Consider the following 15825-nt stretch of genomic DNA (forward strand, 5'->3'; position numbering starts at 1 on the left):
CTCCGTCCAATCTCCCTGGGGCAAACCTATGGTTGTTCCTGATCGGGGACCACACCGAGGCTCCCAACACACCCCTCTGTCGCCTCCATTGCCCCCAGATACTTAATGTTGCCGCCACCACTGGGTTCGTGGTGAACCTTTTCGGGGAGAGCGGTAGTGGCGCCGTCAACAGCGCTTTTAAGCTCGTTCCTTTACAGGACGCCATCTCCAGCCTTTTCCACGCCGCCCCCTCTCCCTCTATCATCCACTTACGGATCATCGCCACATTGGCGGCCCAGTAATAGTCGCCCAAATTCGGCAACGCCAGTCCCCCTCTGTCCCTGCTATGTTGCAGGAACCCCCTCCTTACCCTAGGGGCCTTCCCTGCCCACACCAAGCTCATGATGCTCCTATCTATTTTTTTGAAAAAGGCCTTGGTGATCAATATAGGGAGACATTGGAACACAAATAAGTACCTCGGGAGGACCATCATCTTAATCGCCTGCACTCTGCCCGCCAGCGACAGCGGCTGCATATCCCACCTTTTGAAATCCTCTTCCATTTGCTCCATCAGCCGAGTCAGATTGAGTCTGTGTAAGGTTCCCCAGCTCCTGGCTATCTGAATCCCAGGTATCGGACGTTTCTTTCCACTCTCCTTAGCGGTAGGCCATCTATCCCTCTACTCTGGTCCCCAGGGTGTATTACGAAACGCTCACTCTTTCCCATGTTAAGCCTATATCCCGAGAAATCTCCAAACTCCCTCGATATCTGCATAACCTCTGTCATCCCCCCCACTGGATCCGCCACATACAGCAGTAGGTCATCTGCGTAGAGTGACACTCGGTGTTCGTCTCCCCCTCTAACCACCCCTCTCCATTTCCTGGAGTCTCTCAGCGCTATGGCCAGTGGTTCAATTGCCAGCGCGAACAGTAATGCGGACAGTGGGCACCCCTGTCTTGTTCCCCTATGTAGTCGAAAATACTCCGATCTTTGCCGATTTGTGACTACACTTGCCATTGGGGCCCCATAGAGGAATTTAACCCAGCTGACAAACCCCTCCCCGAACCCAAACCTCCTCAGCACCTCCCATAAATACTCCCACTCTACCCTATCAAATGCCTTCTCTGCATCCATTGCCGCCACTATCTCTGCCTCCCCCTCTGCTGGGGGCATCATTATCACCCCCAATAGCCGTCGCACGTTGACATTCAATTGTCTCCCCTTTACGAACCCTGCCTGATCTTCGTGCACCACCCCCGGGACACAATCCTCTATCCTCATTGTCAGCACTTTTGCCAACAACTTGGCGTCCACATTCAGGAGCGAGATAGGCCTATAAGGACCCGCATTGCAGCGGATCTTTATCTCGCTTCACGATTAGTGATATCGTCGCCTCCGACATTGTCGGGGGTAGGGTCCCCCCCTTTGGCCTCGTTAAAGGTTCGTACCAGAGGCGGGGCCAACAAGTCCACGTATTTCCTGTAAAATTCCACCGGGAACCCGTCGGGTCCCGGGGCCTTCCCTGCCTGCATGTTCCCCAGCCCTTTGGTCACCTCGTCCACCCCAATTGCCGCCCCCAGGCCTGCCACCTCCTGCTCCTCCACCCTCGGGAACCTTAGTTGGTCCAGAAACTGCTGCATCCCCTTTTTCCCTCCGGGGGTTGGGACCTATATAACCTCTCGTAAAAGGTCTTGAACACCTCATTTACCTTCCCTACTCTCCGCACCGTGGTTCCCGTTTCATCCCTAACTCCCCCTATTTCCCTCGCCGCTGTCCTCTTACGAAGCTGGTGGGCCAGCAGGCGACTCGCCTTTTCCCCATATTCATATCTCATCCCCTGTGCCTCTGCCTTCCCTGTGGTCAGCAGGTCAAACTCCGTCTGGAGTCTTCGCCTCTCCCTGTATAGTCCTTCGTCCGGGGCCTCCGCATATTTTTTATCCACTCTCAAAATCTCCCCCAGCAATCTTTCCCTTTCTTTGGCCTCGGTTTTCCCCTTGTGAGCCCTGATGGAGATCAACTCTCCCCTGACCACCGCCTTCAGCGCTTCCCATACTACCCCCACTCGGACCTCCCCATCATCATTGGCCTCCAGGTACCTTTCGATACATCCCCGCACCCTTTCGCAGACTCCCTTATCCGCCAATAATCCCACATCCAGTCGCCAGAGTGGACGCTGCTCCCTCTCCTCTCCTAGTTCCAGATCCATCCAATGTGGGGCATGGTCTGAAACGGCTATGGCCGAGTACTCCGTTCCTTCCGCCCTCTAAATCAGTGACCTTCCCAAAACGAAGAAATCTATCCGGGAGTACACCTTATGGACGTGGGAGAAAAAGGAGAACTCTTTGGCCAGCAGCCTAGCAAATCTCCACTGATCTACTCCCCCCACAATACTCCAGGTGCAGCCTCACCAACGTCCTGTACAACTGCAACATAATTTCCCAACTTCTATACTCAGTGCCCTGACTGATGAAGGCCAGCATACCAAAAGCCTTCTTCACTGCCCTATCTACCTGTGCCTCCATCTTTAGAGAACCGTGCACCTGAACTCCCAAGGTCCCTCTGTTCCACGATACTCCCTAAGGTCCAACCATTCACCGTGAGAGTCCTCCCTTGACTTGACTACCGAAATACAACACCTCACACTTGTTTGTATTGAACGCCATTTGCCACTTCTCAGCCCACTTCCCCAGCTGATCAAGATCCTGCTGCAATTTTTGATAACTTTCCTCACTGTCTACAATACCACCTATTTTAGAGTCACCTGTATAGTTTTGTAAACTTTGTTCGTTTTTTTAATAACATAATATTGTACTTTCTGTAATGTCCGCTTTTCCATGTTGTGTACTTACTTACTTTGTTGCATAAAAACTTTCATAAAAATATTTTATAAAATAAGATCGTGGCCAGTTCTCCTGTCCTGTGCACCTTTGGACAGTGGGAGCACCCGGAGGAAACTCACACAGGCACGGGGAGAATGTGAAAACTCCACACAGACAGTCACGCAAGGCCAGAATCGAACCTGAGTCCCTGGCGCTTAGGCAGCAGTGCTAACCACTGGGCCACCATGCTATTTCTATGGAAATAATTGCATTTTTAAACAATTCAATTAAAGTTCAGAAAATGCTGCAATATTTTTTCCCCTCTTCAAAATTGCTGCATTTAACAAGTGCTTTCATTTAGGGATTTTCTTTCAAAAGGAAAATAGCCTACTCAAGCTTAAGAGAGAAAGCTGCATTTCAGCGTTTCATGCTTAACATTGGCTTGTTTGCCGGTTTTCGAGTTGGCTCAATGTGAATGCCAATGGTTGCTTTGTGGCATCCGCTTCCAAAAAAGTTGTATATTACTTGTAACGCTTTTTGTGGGAATATTTTTCCATGCCTCTTAACAGCTAACAAGACAAAACAAATATTCACGGTTGTATCTTAATTTTTTAAGAATAATATTAAGGCGCAGGAAAAATGATGCAGCTGAAATTCATTGTTTTAATGTTCACCAAAAATACATGTATTTGAATTGAAACTGCTGTTGTGGTTTAGCGTTTAAGACCTTGATTAACTGATTGTTGCACTCCTGTTTAACTTCCCAGCTGGCAACCTGTCATTGATCACATCGACAGCAAATTTGAAGATTACCTTAATGCCGAGTCCCGTGTTAACCGCCGCCAGATGCCGGACAGCAGAGTCCATTGTTGCTTATACTTTATTGCTCCTTCAGGACATGGGTTGGTGAAAGATTTAAAAAAAAAATGTTTTTGTTGAAGCTTTTACATCTTATACACTGTACGTTTGGTCAGGATATACGAGTCAGTTACAATAGACAAGCCACTTTCCTCTGTACTGATCCGCTCCTCCATTTGTTGGTTCAGGGCCCTTTCCTGGGTCACTTACTGTACAATGGGCAGTTGTCTGCTATTAACATGTGTGCAGTATCTTCCCCTACCCTTCTCTCTCTCTCTCTCTCTCTCTCTCTCTCTCTCTCTCTCTCTCTCTCTCTCTCTCTCTCTCTCTCTTCTCTCCCCCCCCTTATCGATTGGCCTCACCCCTTCCTCTCTTTCCACCCATACCCCAATCCTGTCTTTGGGGGTACCGTATCTTGTGGCCTTATTCTGGGGCCTCTATCAGTTCCTCTAGGGCCGTGTCCAATCTCCATATGGTGCGTTGGGCACGGCCCATCTCCGACCTCACATCCCTGTAATGTGGAGCATGGTCGGAGATTACAATTGCGGAGTATTCGCTCTGAATATCTCTGGAAGCACCGATTTTCCCACTACAAAGAAGTCTATGCAGGTGTAGACCCTGTGTACTGGCAAGAAAAACGAGAATTCCTTCTCTTCAGGGCGCATGAACTGCCTTGGGTCCACCACACCCATCTGTTCCGTTCCATATACGTTCCCAGTTCTCTAGCAATGCTTGTCGTTTTCCCCATTCTGGGGTTCGAAGTGTCTGTCAGTGGGTCCTGTACACAGTTAAAGTCTCTCTCGCTCTCTCTCTCCCTCCCTCCCTTCAATGATCTCGTCCACCTCTGTGGGGGCAGTAAAATTATGTACTTTGCCCTGATATGTTACCCAGAGCCTGGCTGGGATTAGCATCCCGAATCTGACCTTGTTTTTTTTATAGGGCCGACTTTGCATGGTTAGATTCCACCCTGCGCTTTGCCACGTCCGCCCCAATGTCCTGGTAGACCCTGATTTTATGTCCCTCCCAGTTGCATACCTTCATTTGTCTAGCCCAGTGATGGTCCCTTTCCCTGCCCTGGTACTTGTGCAGATTGGCTATTATAGCCCTTGGCTGCTCCCCGGCCTTGGGCTTGGGTCGGAGCGACCTGTGAGCCCTGTCGTTCTCCGGCGGCTTGGGCAAACTGCCCCACCCCACTAGGTTGCCCAGCATTTGCGCCACTTAGTCGGTTGGGTCCCTGCCTTCGATTAGCTCTGGAGGGCCCACTATTCTGATGTTCTGCTGCCTCGACAGAGTCTCCTGGTCCACGACCTTCCCTTGCAGGCTCCCCTGGGTCGCCACCAACCTCTTGATCTCGGCCTCCAGGGTGACGATTAGGTCACTCTGGTCCATCGATGCCTTTTCCAGCTCCCATATCGTGCTTCCCTGGGCTTCCGGCCTCGTTCCCAAGCCGTTGAAAGCCGTCTGTTTGGTGGATAACGCCACCGCTACCTTGGCTGCCGCCGTTATCTCGGCCTTGATGTCATCTCGCATTGCTTTCCGTTCCATGGTGAAGAACATCTTCCATCCATCGCCTGGCGGGGAGTGGGGCTGCGGTGGGGGTGGGGGGGGATCAAAAGTGCCTATTTTGTTGCATTATGGAGGGAGGAGAGCCACCTGATGTGGTACTGCTCAGCAGTCACCAGTCACATCCCCGTTACCAGAAGTCTGGTAAAAGAGTTTACACAGTCACAAATATTGGCTAAATGTTAGCTAGTGTCGAATCCATTCTAAGTTTAACTGTTCTTGCAATGAAGTCCAGAGTTTACTGATTATGTTTACCACTGACAAATCACTGTAATAAACCCTTCCAAATTTTAAATAACCTAGAAATTAAAACCTAGGAACAGGCCTTATGACCCAACTATGTGTCTGCTTATTCTTCTCATCAGCAGAATATACCTGACTTGTTGAATACCGTTATTGCTTTTCTTTCTGCCACCTCTTGAACTTGTTCTTCAATGTTGACATGGCCTCGACGTCAATCACAAACTCTGGCAGTGGTTCCCCACCTACTTGTAAAGTACTTTTTCTGCTCTCAATCCCAAATATTTTAGCTATTTTTTCCCTATCCTAGCTGCCCCACTCACTGAAAATGATCTGTTTCTATCTATTTTGTCTTGTCCCATCAAACAATTCTCCCAAAATACACCTTCGTCGCCTCTGTTCCAAAGAAAAAGTTTCAAGTCTGTCTTTGTACGCGTGTTTTCTCATACCAGGCAGCATCCTTGAGAATCTGTACTGTACCCGCTCACTGCCTCCGCATCCTCCTTTGTGTTGAGGATAAACAGCACACAGGAGGCCAACTGTGGTCTTGCTCAGGTTTTATGTAGGTTCAACATTGCGTCGTAACTTATTCTCCATACCTGCTCTACCCAAAGTCCCATTAGCTTTTTGTTTAAGACTTCGTCCACTTGAGGTACTACTTTTAATGTCTTGTGAGCCTAAGCCCCTTTGGTCTGCTTTCCTCCACCACCTAACCATCCTGTTCGTTGTATTAATTTAGTTTTTTTGTGTGAAAACATGTGTGTCAGGATGCAAAGATAATTCACATATCAATTTGTTTGATTTACTGATCAATCCTCTAGTTCCCTGATACATATGCATTCTCAGTCTTAATGGAACATCTGTTTACTTTTGGAAGTTGTGATTTGAAATGCTGTCTTAATTTAAAGTTGTGCTTTCTACACAAGTTTTAAGAACGCAATATTTGAGCTTAAAGAAAAACATTCTTTGGGTTAATTTTCTTAAATTCAGGAAGTTCAATGCTGCTCACATCGGAAAGTGGCTGACTGCTTTAATATATACAAGTCTACTGTAGGATAGGTCCCTTAATCTGCACTCCCAGGCGGCTCACAGAATTGTAACTGCTTCTTGTGACATTGGTGGTTTCTTTAAATTTATCAATGCGCTAAACTTTTATTTGTAATCTTATTGTTGGAACATAAACCATCTAGGAAATGGTTGGAGTGTGGACGTTTCTGTTACACCTTTGGGCCCGCCAAATCGAAGCCAGCTACATAGCAGTGGATCAGAATGTCCATACCAGGATAACATAACATTTTCCTGGTACAAATTAATACAGCTTCGCATTGCCAGTATAGCTGCTTCCTATCTCTTATTTATCTCTGCTATGGTGGGTGTACAACTGTGGGTTTGCAGTATATTTATGTTGGGTCTTCCATGCTATTTAATGCTTTTTGTGAATGAGTGGATTAACGGTTATATGAATTCAACTGCCGTAAAAATCTGGCAGCTGTAAGAAAAACATTTTGTTTTCCATCGTCTCTGAAAGCTGGACAGCTCTGACGTTGAATTAACTACGAGTGTACACGGCACCTGATACCCTTTGTGGTATATGCAGCCACATATTTCCAACAGGGGATGCAATTTCATCAAGAGTGGGAGCTACCTGTTACCAAGGAGACTTGACAACTCTTGAAAAAGTTCCTGATGTCGAACTACACCATATTCAACAATAACTACAGCCAATTCAATGGAATAAATTTTGGTCAGCTTTCTTACTTGCTCTAGATGAGACCGGCTAAATAGATATTTTTTGAAAAAGGAATTATGCCGAAAAGAGTTTGTATCCATCTTTACATTTCACTGAACTTTATTTTAACATCAGCTGAGAGGAGGCTGCAGACTCCCAAATGCTAACTACTGGGGCGGTGGGGGGGGAGATGCTGACCTTCATGACATGTTTTTAGGAGTGCTCATTGTGAAGGGAACATGCTACACCGAGAAGGCTAATTGGCAGATTTCTCAATGTTTGACAATTGTATGGCATGAATGGTAAACCTATCTGATGTCTTGTTTTGAGTTTGTTGAACACATACTTCCACTGATGGATTATAATCAATGCTAACTTGCATGTTATATTTCTACAGACTAAAGCCTTTGGATATTGAATTTATGAAACGCCTACACGAAAAGGTCAATATCATACCACTCATAGCCAAAGCAGACACCCTCACTCCTGAAGAATGCCAGCAATTTAAGAGACAGGTGAGAAGACCGTGGTTAATGGACAGTGGCAAAACCAATTCATCAATGCGTGTACAGTTTCAGCCAAAACAAAACTGATGTACTTTTATTCATCTTCATGCATCCTATTATAGTCGAGCAAATAACTTTCACAAGCGTCTGCAAGTGCTATCCGGCTTTTATAATGAACGAGATTCTAGAGAATCTTGTAGATATTTAAATCCCAATATCTTCAATTCTGCAAAGATAGAACTCCAGTTTCACTTGGGGCAGTTTGAAATTCCTAGTGAATCATAGAGGAACATTACAAAGCTGAACGGTTGTTGTAAAGCAGAAAGTGCAGGAAGTTAACAAGATGCCAATAACTTAGTTGGCTGTTTTAAATAGCCAGTACACTTGCTTTTTCTGATGAAACTGTGCAGCACAAAAAAGGAGGGGAAGTGGGGAGCCCTTGGTCCCTGTGCCAGCTCCTGGCTAGAGCTATCCAATTCATCCCACTGTCCTGTTGCAAGTTACGATTCAATCTGATTCCATTATCCTTTTGGGCAGCATATTCTAGATCACAGCAACTTCTATATTGAAATAATGTTGAATTTTCTTTTTGAAAAATTCTCCAACTAATTTTACAGGTGATGAGGGAAGTCCAGGAACATAAAATAAAGATCTATGAATTTCCAGAAACCGATGATGAAGAAGAAAACAAGTTGGTGAAAAAGGTTAAGGTAGTGTATCAATGGAGATATTAATTCCAGCACACTCCCCATATTAATAAAGTGAATAGAGCCTTCCCGAAAGAGAGAAACTTTAATGACAACTTTTCGAACTTTAATAATCAGTGGAAGCATCATTTCACATTGATGGGAACATTTGAGGAAGTGTAAAACTGTATAACTTTACAATGAGTTTTGAAAAATGGATCCACATTTTGAAGAAAAGCCTGCCACCAATAACTGACTATGTTTCAGTAGTGACAGACCAGTGCTGCAAATGACATCTTGCTGCAGGGTTTTCATTCTGTAAACACAATTGCACTCATTGTAGAGCAACTTAAATTATGGAATTACATGTTCTCTTTGGCAAATATACAACTAATTTTTGCCATCTGTAAATTGGCCTGAATACTTTTATCGATGGGTTAAAAATCCATATTGTGGTTTCAGCTTGCGTGTTATTTGAATAGAACCTGGGAAGCATGCAAATTTTTTTTTTAAAAAGCTGCAGAAGATTCAAGTCACAGGGGACTTTTCCAGCCACCTGGTTATATCAGACAGTGGATACGAGGAAAGCCAAAGGAACAATAGTCACAATGCAGTGTGTGATAGCAAAACGGGTAGAGGAGAAAAGACTGATAAATGGGCCTGAGTTGTAAATCAGTGGAAGAAATAAATAATTCATGTAAATTTTGAAATGGAACCAAATGTTGTTTACCAGCAGGAGCTTAAATTTGGCAGCAGTTGCACCCTGCCCAAATGCCTTTAGCAAGGAGAAATAACTACAGCATCAGATGTAAGCAGCAGAATGGACTCAGTACAGCTTGCTAGAAGTTGACAGGAGATTCTCTGCTCACTTTCTAGTGGAGATGATGGTGTGTTACCTTTAAGTATACCCTGACGTGTGCATTGTGCTGTCATTGTGTAACGATGGGGAGGGAGTATGATACATCTTGGTGCTGCAGACAGGCCATGTGCCCAGAACAGAGAGAAAATCAAAGTGGTGAGGGGGGAATTCCTTGCCTGAGACCGGACTAGATGGGGAAATGGAGGAAGCAGGCGAATGCAATATTGGGAGATGCCATTGCTTTGGTCAACAACTATTTGGCCACCAAACATCTGGAAATATGTGTTTTCCTGTGTTCAAAAATTAATTTTTAAAGATTGCTTTTTAAAATAATATCGCATCGCAGTCAGAAAACTATTTCTAAAATCTATGATTTACAAATTGATCAAATATCAATCCTTAACTATTTTAAAGGTGCCTTTTTTTAAGCACATGAGCATCCATGTTACATCTTCAAAGCCTCACTCTGCCATAGTGCTAAAATATTGCTAGTGATTTAAATAACCATACATCTGTTGAGGTATCAAAGATGGTTAAGTGTGAATTAATGAAATAGTAATATACCAGTGAGAAGCCTGAAATTGGCTAATATTTAAGCAAATGAATGTTCCCTCACACTCACAATTAATATCCATTAATCAGCAAGTACACCGAACCAAGCTAATTCCTCAGATCATTTCCTGCTCTTTATCGGCTTTGCTTACTTGCCTCTATTTTATTATCTGAGTCCAGTCCTCCAAGTTGTTGGTCAGATCTGGTTAGGGACCAACAGCATTAGGTTTAAAGTAGACAAAGTTTGAGATGCAAAACACTTACCAAGAGAATAAAGCCACATGATTCTTCAGGTTTTGAAAAAACAAAAATAAACGTTATTATACAATGTCAGAAAGACAAACAACTTACATTATTTATTGTATGCTGTAACGTTCAGGGTATATGTCAATTAGCAGACCAACTGTAGTCAAACAAAGCACTGAACAATGAAAAGCAAATGTAAGCCAGACAAATCCCATAGCTTTCTCAGCAGCCCACCCAGATGTCAGTAAACACTGAATCATCTCGTTGAAACTCTGTTTCCCTCCTAAGGGACTCCGAAGTTTTCACGTTCTCAAAGATCAAGCCCCTCAATTCCTTCAAAGCCACTCCAACTCAGGCTGCCTCAAAGACTGCACGCCTCCCAGGGTTTCAATCCAGTTTCCGAAGATTCTGTTCCCCTGGATTTCCCATTGTGCACTCCAGCCTCAAACTGTGTAATTTCAGCACTTTAATAATAATGATCTTTAGTGTCACAAGTAGGCTTACGTTAACACTGCAATGAAGTTACTGTGAAATTCCCCTAGTCGCCACACTCCGGCACCTGTTCGGGTACACCGAGGGAGAATTCAGAATGTCCAATTCACCTAACGTCTTTCGGGACTTGTGGGAGGAAACCGGAGCACCCAGAGGAAACCCACGCAGACACTGGGAGAACGTGCAGACTCCACACAGACAGTGACCCAAGCCGGGTATCGAACCTGGGACCCCGGCGCTCTGAAGCAACAAAGCGAACCCACTGTGCTACCCTGCTGCTCCTGGCTAGCTAGCTTCACTGGACTCGCACTGGCCTTGGATTTCGCCAATGTCCTCAATTACACCAAGCTTTAAATGGCTCCCAAGGCATGTGACCTAACTCTTCCAGCACAGCCTCCTTCTGCACTGTATATTCTATGATAGCCAGTGACCTTTTTCCAATTCTCAGCTCCACAGGACTTAGCCCTAACTGCACAAAGCTATCAAATGGCTTCTGGGACTTCTGAGCCTCAGCTACACACAGATCGCTCAGCGGCACTTTTGCTGCCTGGAGCAGCACCGTTTCAGTATAGCATTTTCCCCCGCTGCAGAACACTCACTAACACAGCAAGTGTCCAGATAAATTAAAACCCTAGAACTTTGTTATCTCCACCCATCATCTCTTCGGCATTGAATGCTGCTAAATTAATTAGAGTTCTAACTTCCAAAACAAAATTACTCTTGTAGGCTATATTTTTACAATCAGTGCAGACACCTTGTCTCCAATTCTCCAGCTAAGTAAGCCCACCTGCTGTTTAATGATCTTGCCTTTCTAGCTCTTAACCCCTTAAGACAACATGGCCTTCAAACTGCTTTCGTTGTATTTATCCCACTTTCCAGAATTAAACTTTAATTTTCTCAGAACCAAAAAATAACTTTAAAATATTACTATGAACCACAAACTAGGTATTTATAAGAATTTGTACACCTGGAAATTACATGTTAACATTAAAAAGAAACAGCTTTGTAGGAGAAAATCACAACTTAGCGATAAAACTGATGAGCTTATGTTTAAGTGTCTGCAGGGATTTTCAGGCAGATGGGTCTCTAGATTCTGAATATCAAATCATAGATACTTTATTTGAGCCTTCTCGTGAAAGGTATTTCCAAAATGCTCTTGTTTTTTGCATCCACTCCAATGACCTCTGCATAAGGTAATTGGAAATGAAATGAAATGAATAGCTTATTGTCACAAGTAGGCTTTAAATGAAGTTACTGTGAAAAGCCCCTAGTCGCCACATTCCGGTGCCTGTTCGGGGAGGCTGGTACGGGAATTTCCATTGACCTGCAATTATTACCTGAAAATCTTTCCTTACCCAATATTATTCCAATTTGTTTTGAAAGATACCATTGAATTTGCTTCCTCTGTTCTTCCATGGCAGCATTCCAGATCATAACTCTGAGAGAGAAAAAAATCACTGGTTCTTTTGCCAATCCTCCAATTTGTCTCCTGGTTACTGATCCCCCTCAGTCGAAAGCGTTTGTCCTTATTCGCTTTATAAAAAACATCTCTATGAAATCTCCCTTCTCTGTTCGAAGGTGAAGATACCCAGATTCTCCAGTTTCTCCACATAATTGAAGTCCTCCATCCCTGACATCATTCTGGTTAATTTCCCCGCGGGTGTTTTCTATATACACGCATACACACACAAACAAATTTGGAACCGTGAAGGCCATTCAGCCCCTCGAGCCTGCTCTGCCATTCAATAAGATTATGGCTGATCTGATTGTGGCCTCAACTCCACGTTCGGCCTCCCCCTGAACCTTTCACCACCTTGTTAGTCAAGAATTTATCTGCCAATGCTGCTCTCCAGGGAAGGGAGTCCCAAAGTCTCCAGAGTGAAAAAAATCTTCTCACCTGCCTTCAATAGGAGATGCATATTTACAAACAGTCCGCTAGGCATCCATCAAAGAACAAACAAAGAACAAAGAAATGTACAGCACAAGAACAGGCCCTTCGGCCCTCCAAGCCCGTGCCGACCATGCTGCCCGACTAAACTACAATCTTCTACACTTCCTGGGTCCGTATCCTTCTATTCCCATCCTATTCATATATTTGTCAAGATGCCCCTTAAATGTCCCTATCGTCCCTGCTTCCACTACCTCCTCCGGTAGCGAGTTCCAGGTACCCACTACCCTCTGCGTAAAAAACTTGCCTCGTACATCTACTCTAAACCTTGCCCCTCTCACCTTAAACCTATGCCCCCTAGTAATTGACCCCTCTACCCTGGGGAAAAGCCTCTGACTATCCACTCTGTCTATGCCCCATATAATTTTGTATACCTCTATCAGGTCTCCCCCTCAACCTCCTTCGTTCCAGTGAGAACAAACCGAGTTTATTCAACCGCTCCTCATAGCTAATGCCCTCCATACCAGGCAACATTCTGGTAAATCTCTTCTGCACCCTCTGTAAAGCCTCCACATCCTTCTGGTAGTGTGGCGACCAGAATTGAACACTATACTCCAAGTGTGGCCTAACTAAGGTTCTATACAGCTGCAACATGACTTGCCAATTCTTGTACTCAATGCCCCGGCCAATGAAGGCAAGCATGCCGTATGCCTTCTTGACTACCTTCTCCACCTGTGTTGCCCCTTTCAATGACCTGTGGACCTGTACTCCTACATCTCTTTGAGTTTCAATACTCTTGAGGGTTCTACCATTCACTGTATATTCCCTACCTGCATTAGACCTTCCAAAATGCATTACCTCACTTTTGTCCGGATTAAACTCCATCTGCCATCTCTCCGCCCAAGTCTCCAGACAATCTAAATCCTGCTGTATCCTCCGACAGTCCTCATCGCTATCCGCAATTCCACCAACCTGTGTGTCGTCTGCAAACTTACTAATCAGACCAGTTACATTTTCCTCCATCCTGTCCAGTCCCCTCAGGACCTCATGTTTCGGTAAGATTACATCTTGGCCTTCTGATGGATGCACGCCCAACTTGTTTAGCCTTTACTCAAAGATAAGCAGCCCCATCCCAGGGATCCGTTGAGTGAGTCTTCTCTACTGCTAATATATTACTACTTTTATATTCCATTCCCATGGCAATAAATGATAACCTTCCATCTGCCTTCCTAATCACCTGTTCATGTTTACTAACCGTTTCAAATGTATTACCAGGACACCCAGATCCCTCTACCACAAAGTTCTGCAATCTCTCTCTATTTAAATAATTTGCTGCTTTTCTATTCTTCCTGCCAAAGCGGACAAATTCATATTTTCCCACATTAACGTTTCTCACATCCCTAAATTGCGTTACCCAGAATTGGAGGTCGTGTTCCAGATGGGACCCAACTGGTGTTTTATAAATTCTGTACTTTTCACTGTCCTATGTGCAAGTATCAGCAATGCTGACTTAATCCCAATTAAATTGTGTGGCGGTTTAAGTGTAATTAGACATCAAGTCTTCACAAGGTTATTTTTGTTCCACCATCTGAAGTATTAATTTTTTTCTTGGTTATCCTTGCACTGATCTTTGTGAATGTGAATCTCTTCTAGGATCGTTTGCCTCTTGCTGTTGTCGGTAGCAATACTACCATTGAGGTGAATGGAAAACGCGTTCGAGGAAGACAGTATCCTTGGGGAGTTGCAGAGGGTACGTCTCTTTGCTACTTGCTTTTAATCTGTTGAAGCTCCTGTCCATAATTTATTTGCAATAGTATTTTTACAAGTATATTGCCCCTTGAACTGAGTGGCTTTCTGAGCCGATTTCATACGGCAGTTAAGAGTCAACCACATTGTTGTGCACCTGGAGCCGCATGTAGGCCAGACCGGGTGAGGACGGCAGATTTCCTTCCCTAAAAAAACACTTGTGAACCAGGTGAGTTTTTACAGCAATTCATAGTTTCATGGTCACCAATACTGAGACTAGATTTCAATTTCAGATTTTATGAATTGAATTTAAATTTCACCAGCTGCTGTGATGAGGTTTGAACCAGTTCCCTGGGCACTAACCAGGGCCTCTAGATTCCTAGCTCAGTAACATTACCACTGCACAAATTCTGCACTGTAAATTCTCGGAGTACGACACTCGGCCTAGATTATGTACTTAAATTTCTGGAGTGGAAGCAAGCTAACAATGAGCAGAAAATCAATTCTCAGAAAGCCGTTTGATTTGTTTAGTCCATGAGGTAATACCCAATGATGCGTGTTCACTGATTCTGACCTAAGGATGACAATCCAAAATGCATTTGGAAAACTTGCTTAATTCTTGGATATAAATGTTAATTATATGAAATAGGCCAGTTGATGAGAATCAGTAATTTGTTTCTTTTTAAATTGTCTTTTTGACTGTTCCACATTACACAAATCAACATATGGTTCACGTTCAGCGGGAAACTGAGGTTATTTTTAGCATTTTGTGTAGAAAAATGTAGATTTTGACATGGAATTTCAATTTCTTGGCAGGACTCTTAGTTTCAGTCATAGTGTAATTAATGACTTGCATGGGCTGTATATTTTGCCATTAATGCAAATTCATGCGTGTTAGAATTGGATTAGATTTTAGCATTTAAGTGATGAACAAAACATCATATCTGTACCTCAAGGTGCTTGTTTATTATTGCATATGATTTTTCACATTTGGCTCTGTTTCCTTCTGTAGCACTGTGTAGGTTCTATCAGTTCTGCACGGCTTGTATTTGTTTTGCTATTTGTGTTGCTCCAAGTGATTTGGAACATGGGACGAGGCCTTTCAGCCGCTCCAGTTTCTAGTCTTTCTTGTCACAAGTAGGCTTACATTAACACTGCAATGAAGTTACTGTGAAAAGCCCCTAGTCGCCACACTCCGGCACCTGTTCAGGTACACAGAGGGAGAATTCAGAATGTCCAATTCACCTAACAGCACGTCTTTCAGGACTTGTGGGAGGAAACCCACGCTGACAATTGGAGAACGTGCAGACTCCGCACAATGACCCAAGTCAGGAATCAAACCTGGGGCCCTGGAGCTGTGAAGCAACAGTGCTAACCACTGTGCTCCCGTGCTGCCCACTTCTCTGCCATTTGATAAGAAAATGGCTAGTCTGTTTGTGGCCTCAACTCCACTTTCCTGTCTTCTTCCCTTACAACCTTAGATTCCTGATTGACTAGGGAGTCAGTCTAACAGCCTGAAAAATATTCAGTGACCAGTCTCCATCTCTCTGGAAAAGAGAATTCCACAGACTCAGGCCCCTCTGAGAACAAAGAACATTACAGCACAGGAACAGGCCCTTCGGCCCACCTGCGCCATCCAGATTTCTTATTTAGACCTACTAC

At 44.4% G+C, this 15825-nt stretch overlaps 1 protein-coding gene across 2 annotated transcripts in view; it reads left to right on the plus strand.

Annotated features, from left to right (window-relative positions):
* The window catches only part of LOC140385067 (septin-7), a 155433-nt gene that overhangs the window by 111198 nt on the left and 28410 nt on the right, over positions 1-15825 (plus strand). For both annotated transcript variants that reach the window (XM_072466868.1, XM_072466869.1), the window contains exons 4-7: positions 3566-3700; positions 7586-7703; positions 8312-8404; positions 14071-14167. In XM_072466868.1, coding sequence (XP_072322969.1) covers positions 3566-3700; positions 7586-7703; positions 8312-8404; positions 14071-14167 — 443 coding nt within the window. The remainder of the gene's footprint in view (positions 1-3565; positions 3701-7585; positions 7704-8311; positions 8405-14070; positions 14168-15825) is intronic.

This window comes from Scyliorhinus torazame, chromosome 11, assembly GCF_047496885.1.
Source record: "Scyliorhinus torazame isolate Kashiwa2021f chromosome 11, sScyTor2.1, whole genome shotgun sequence".
Classification (NCBI taxonomy): Eukaryota; Metazoa; Chordata; class Chondrichthyes; order Carcharhiniformes; family Scyliorhinidae; genus Scyliorhinus; species Scyliorhinus torazame.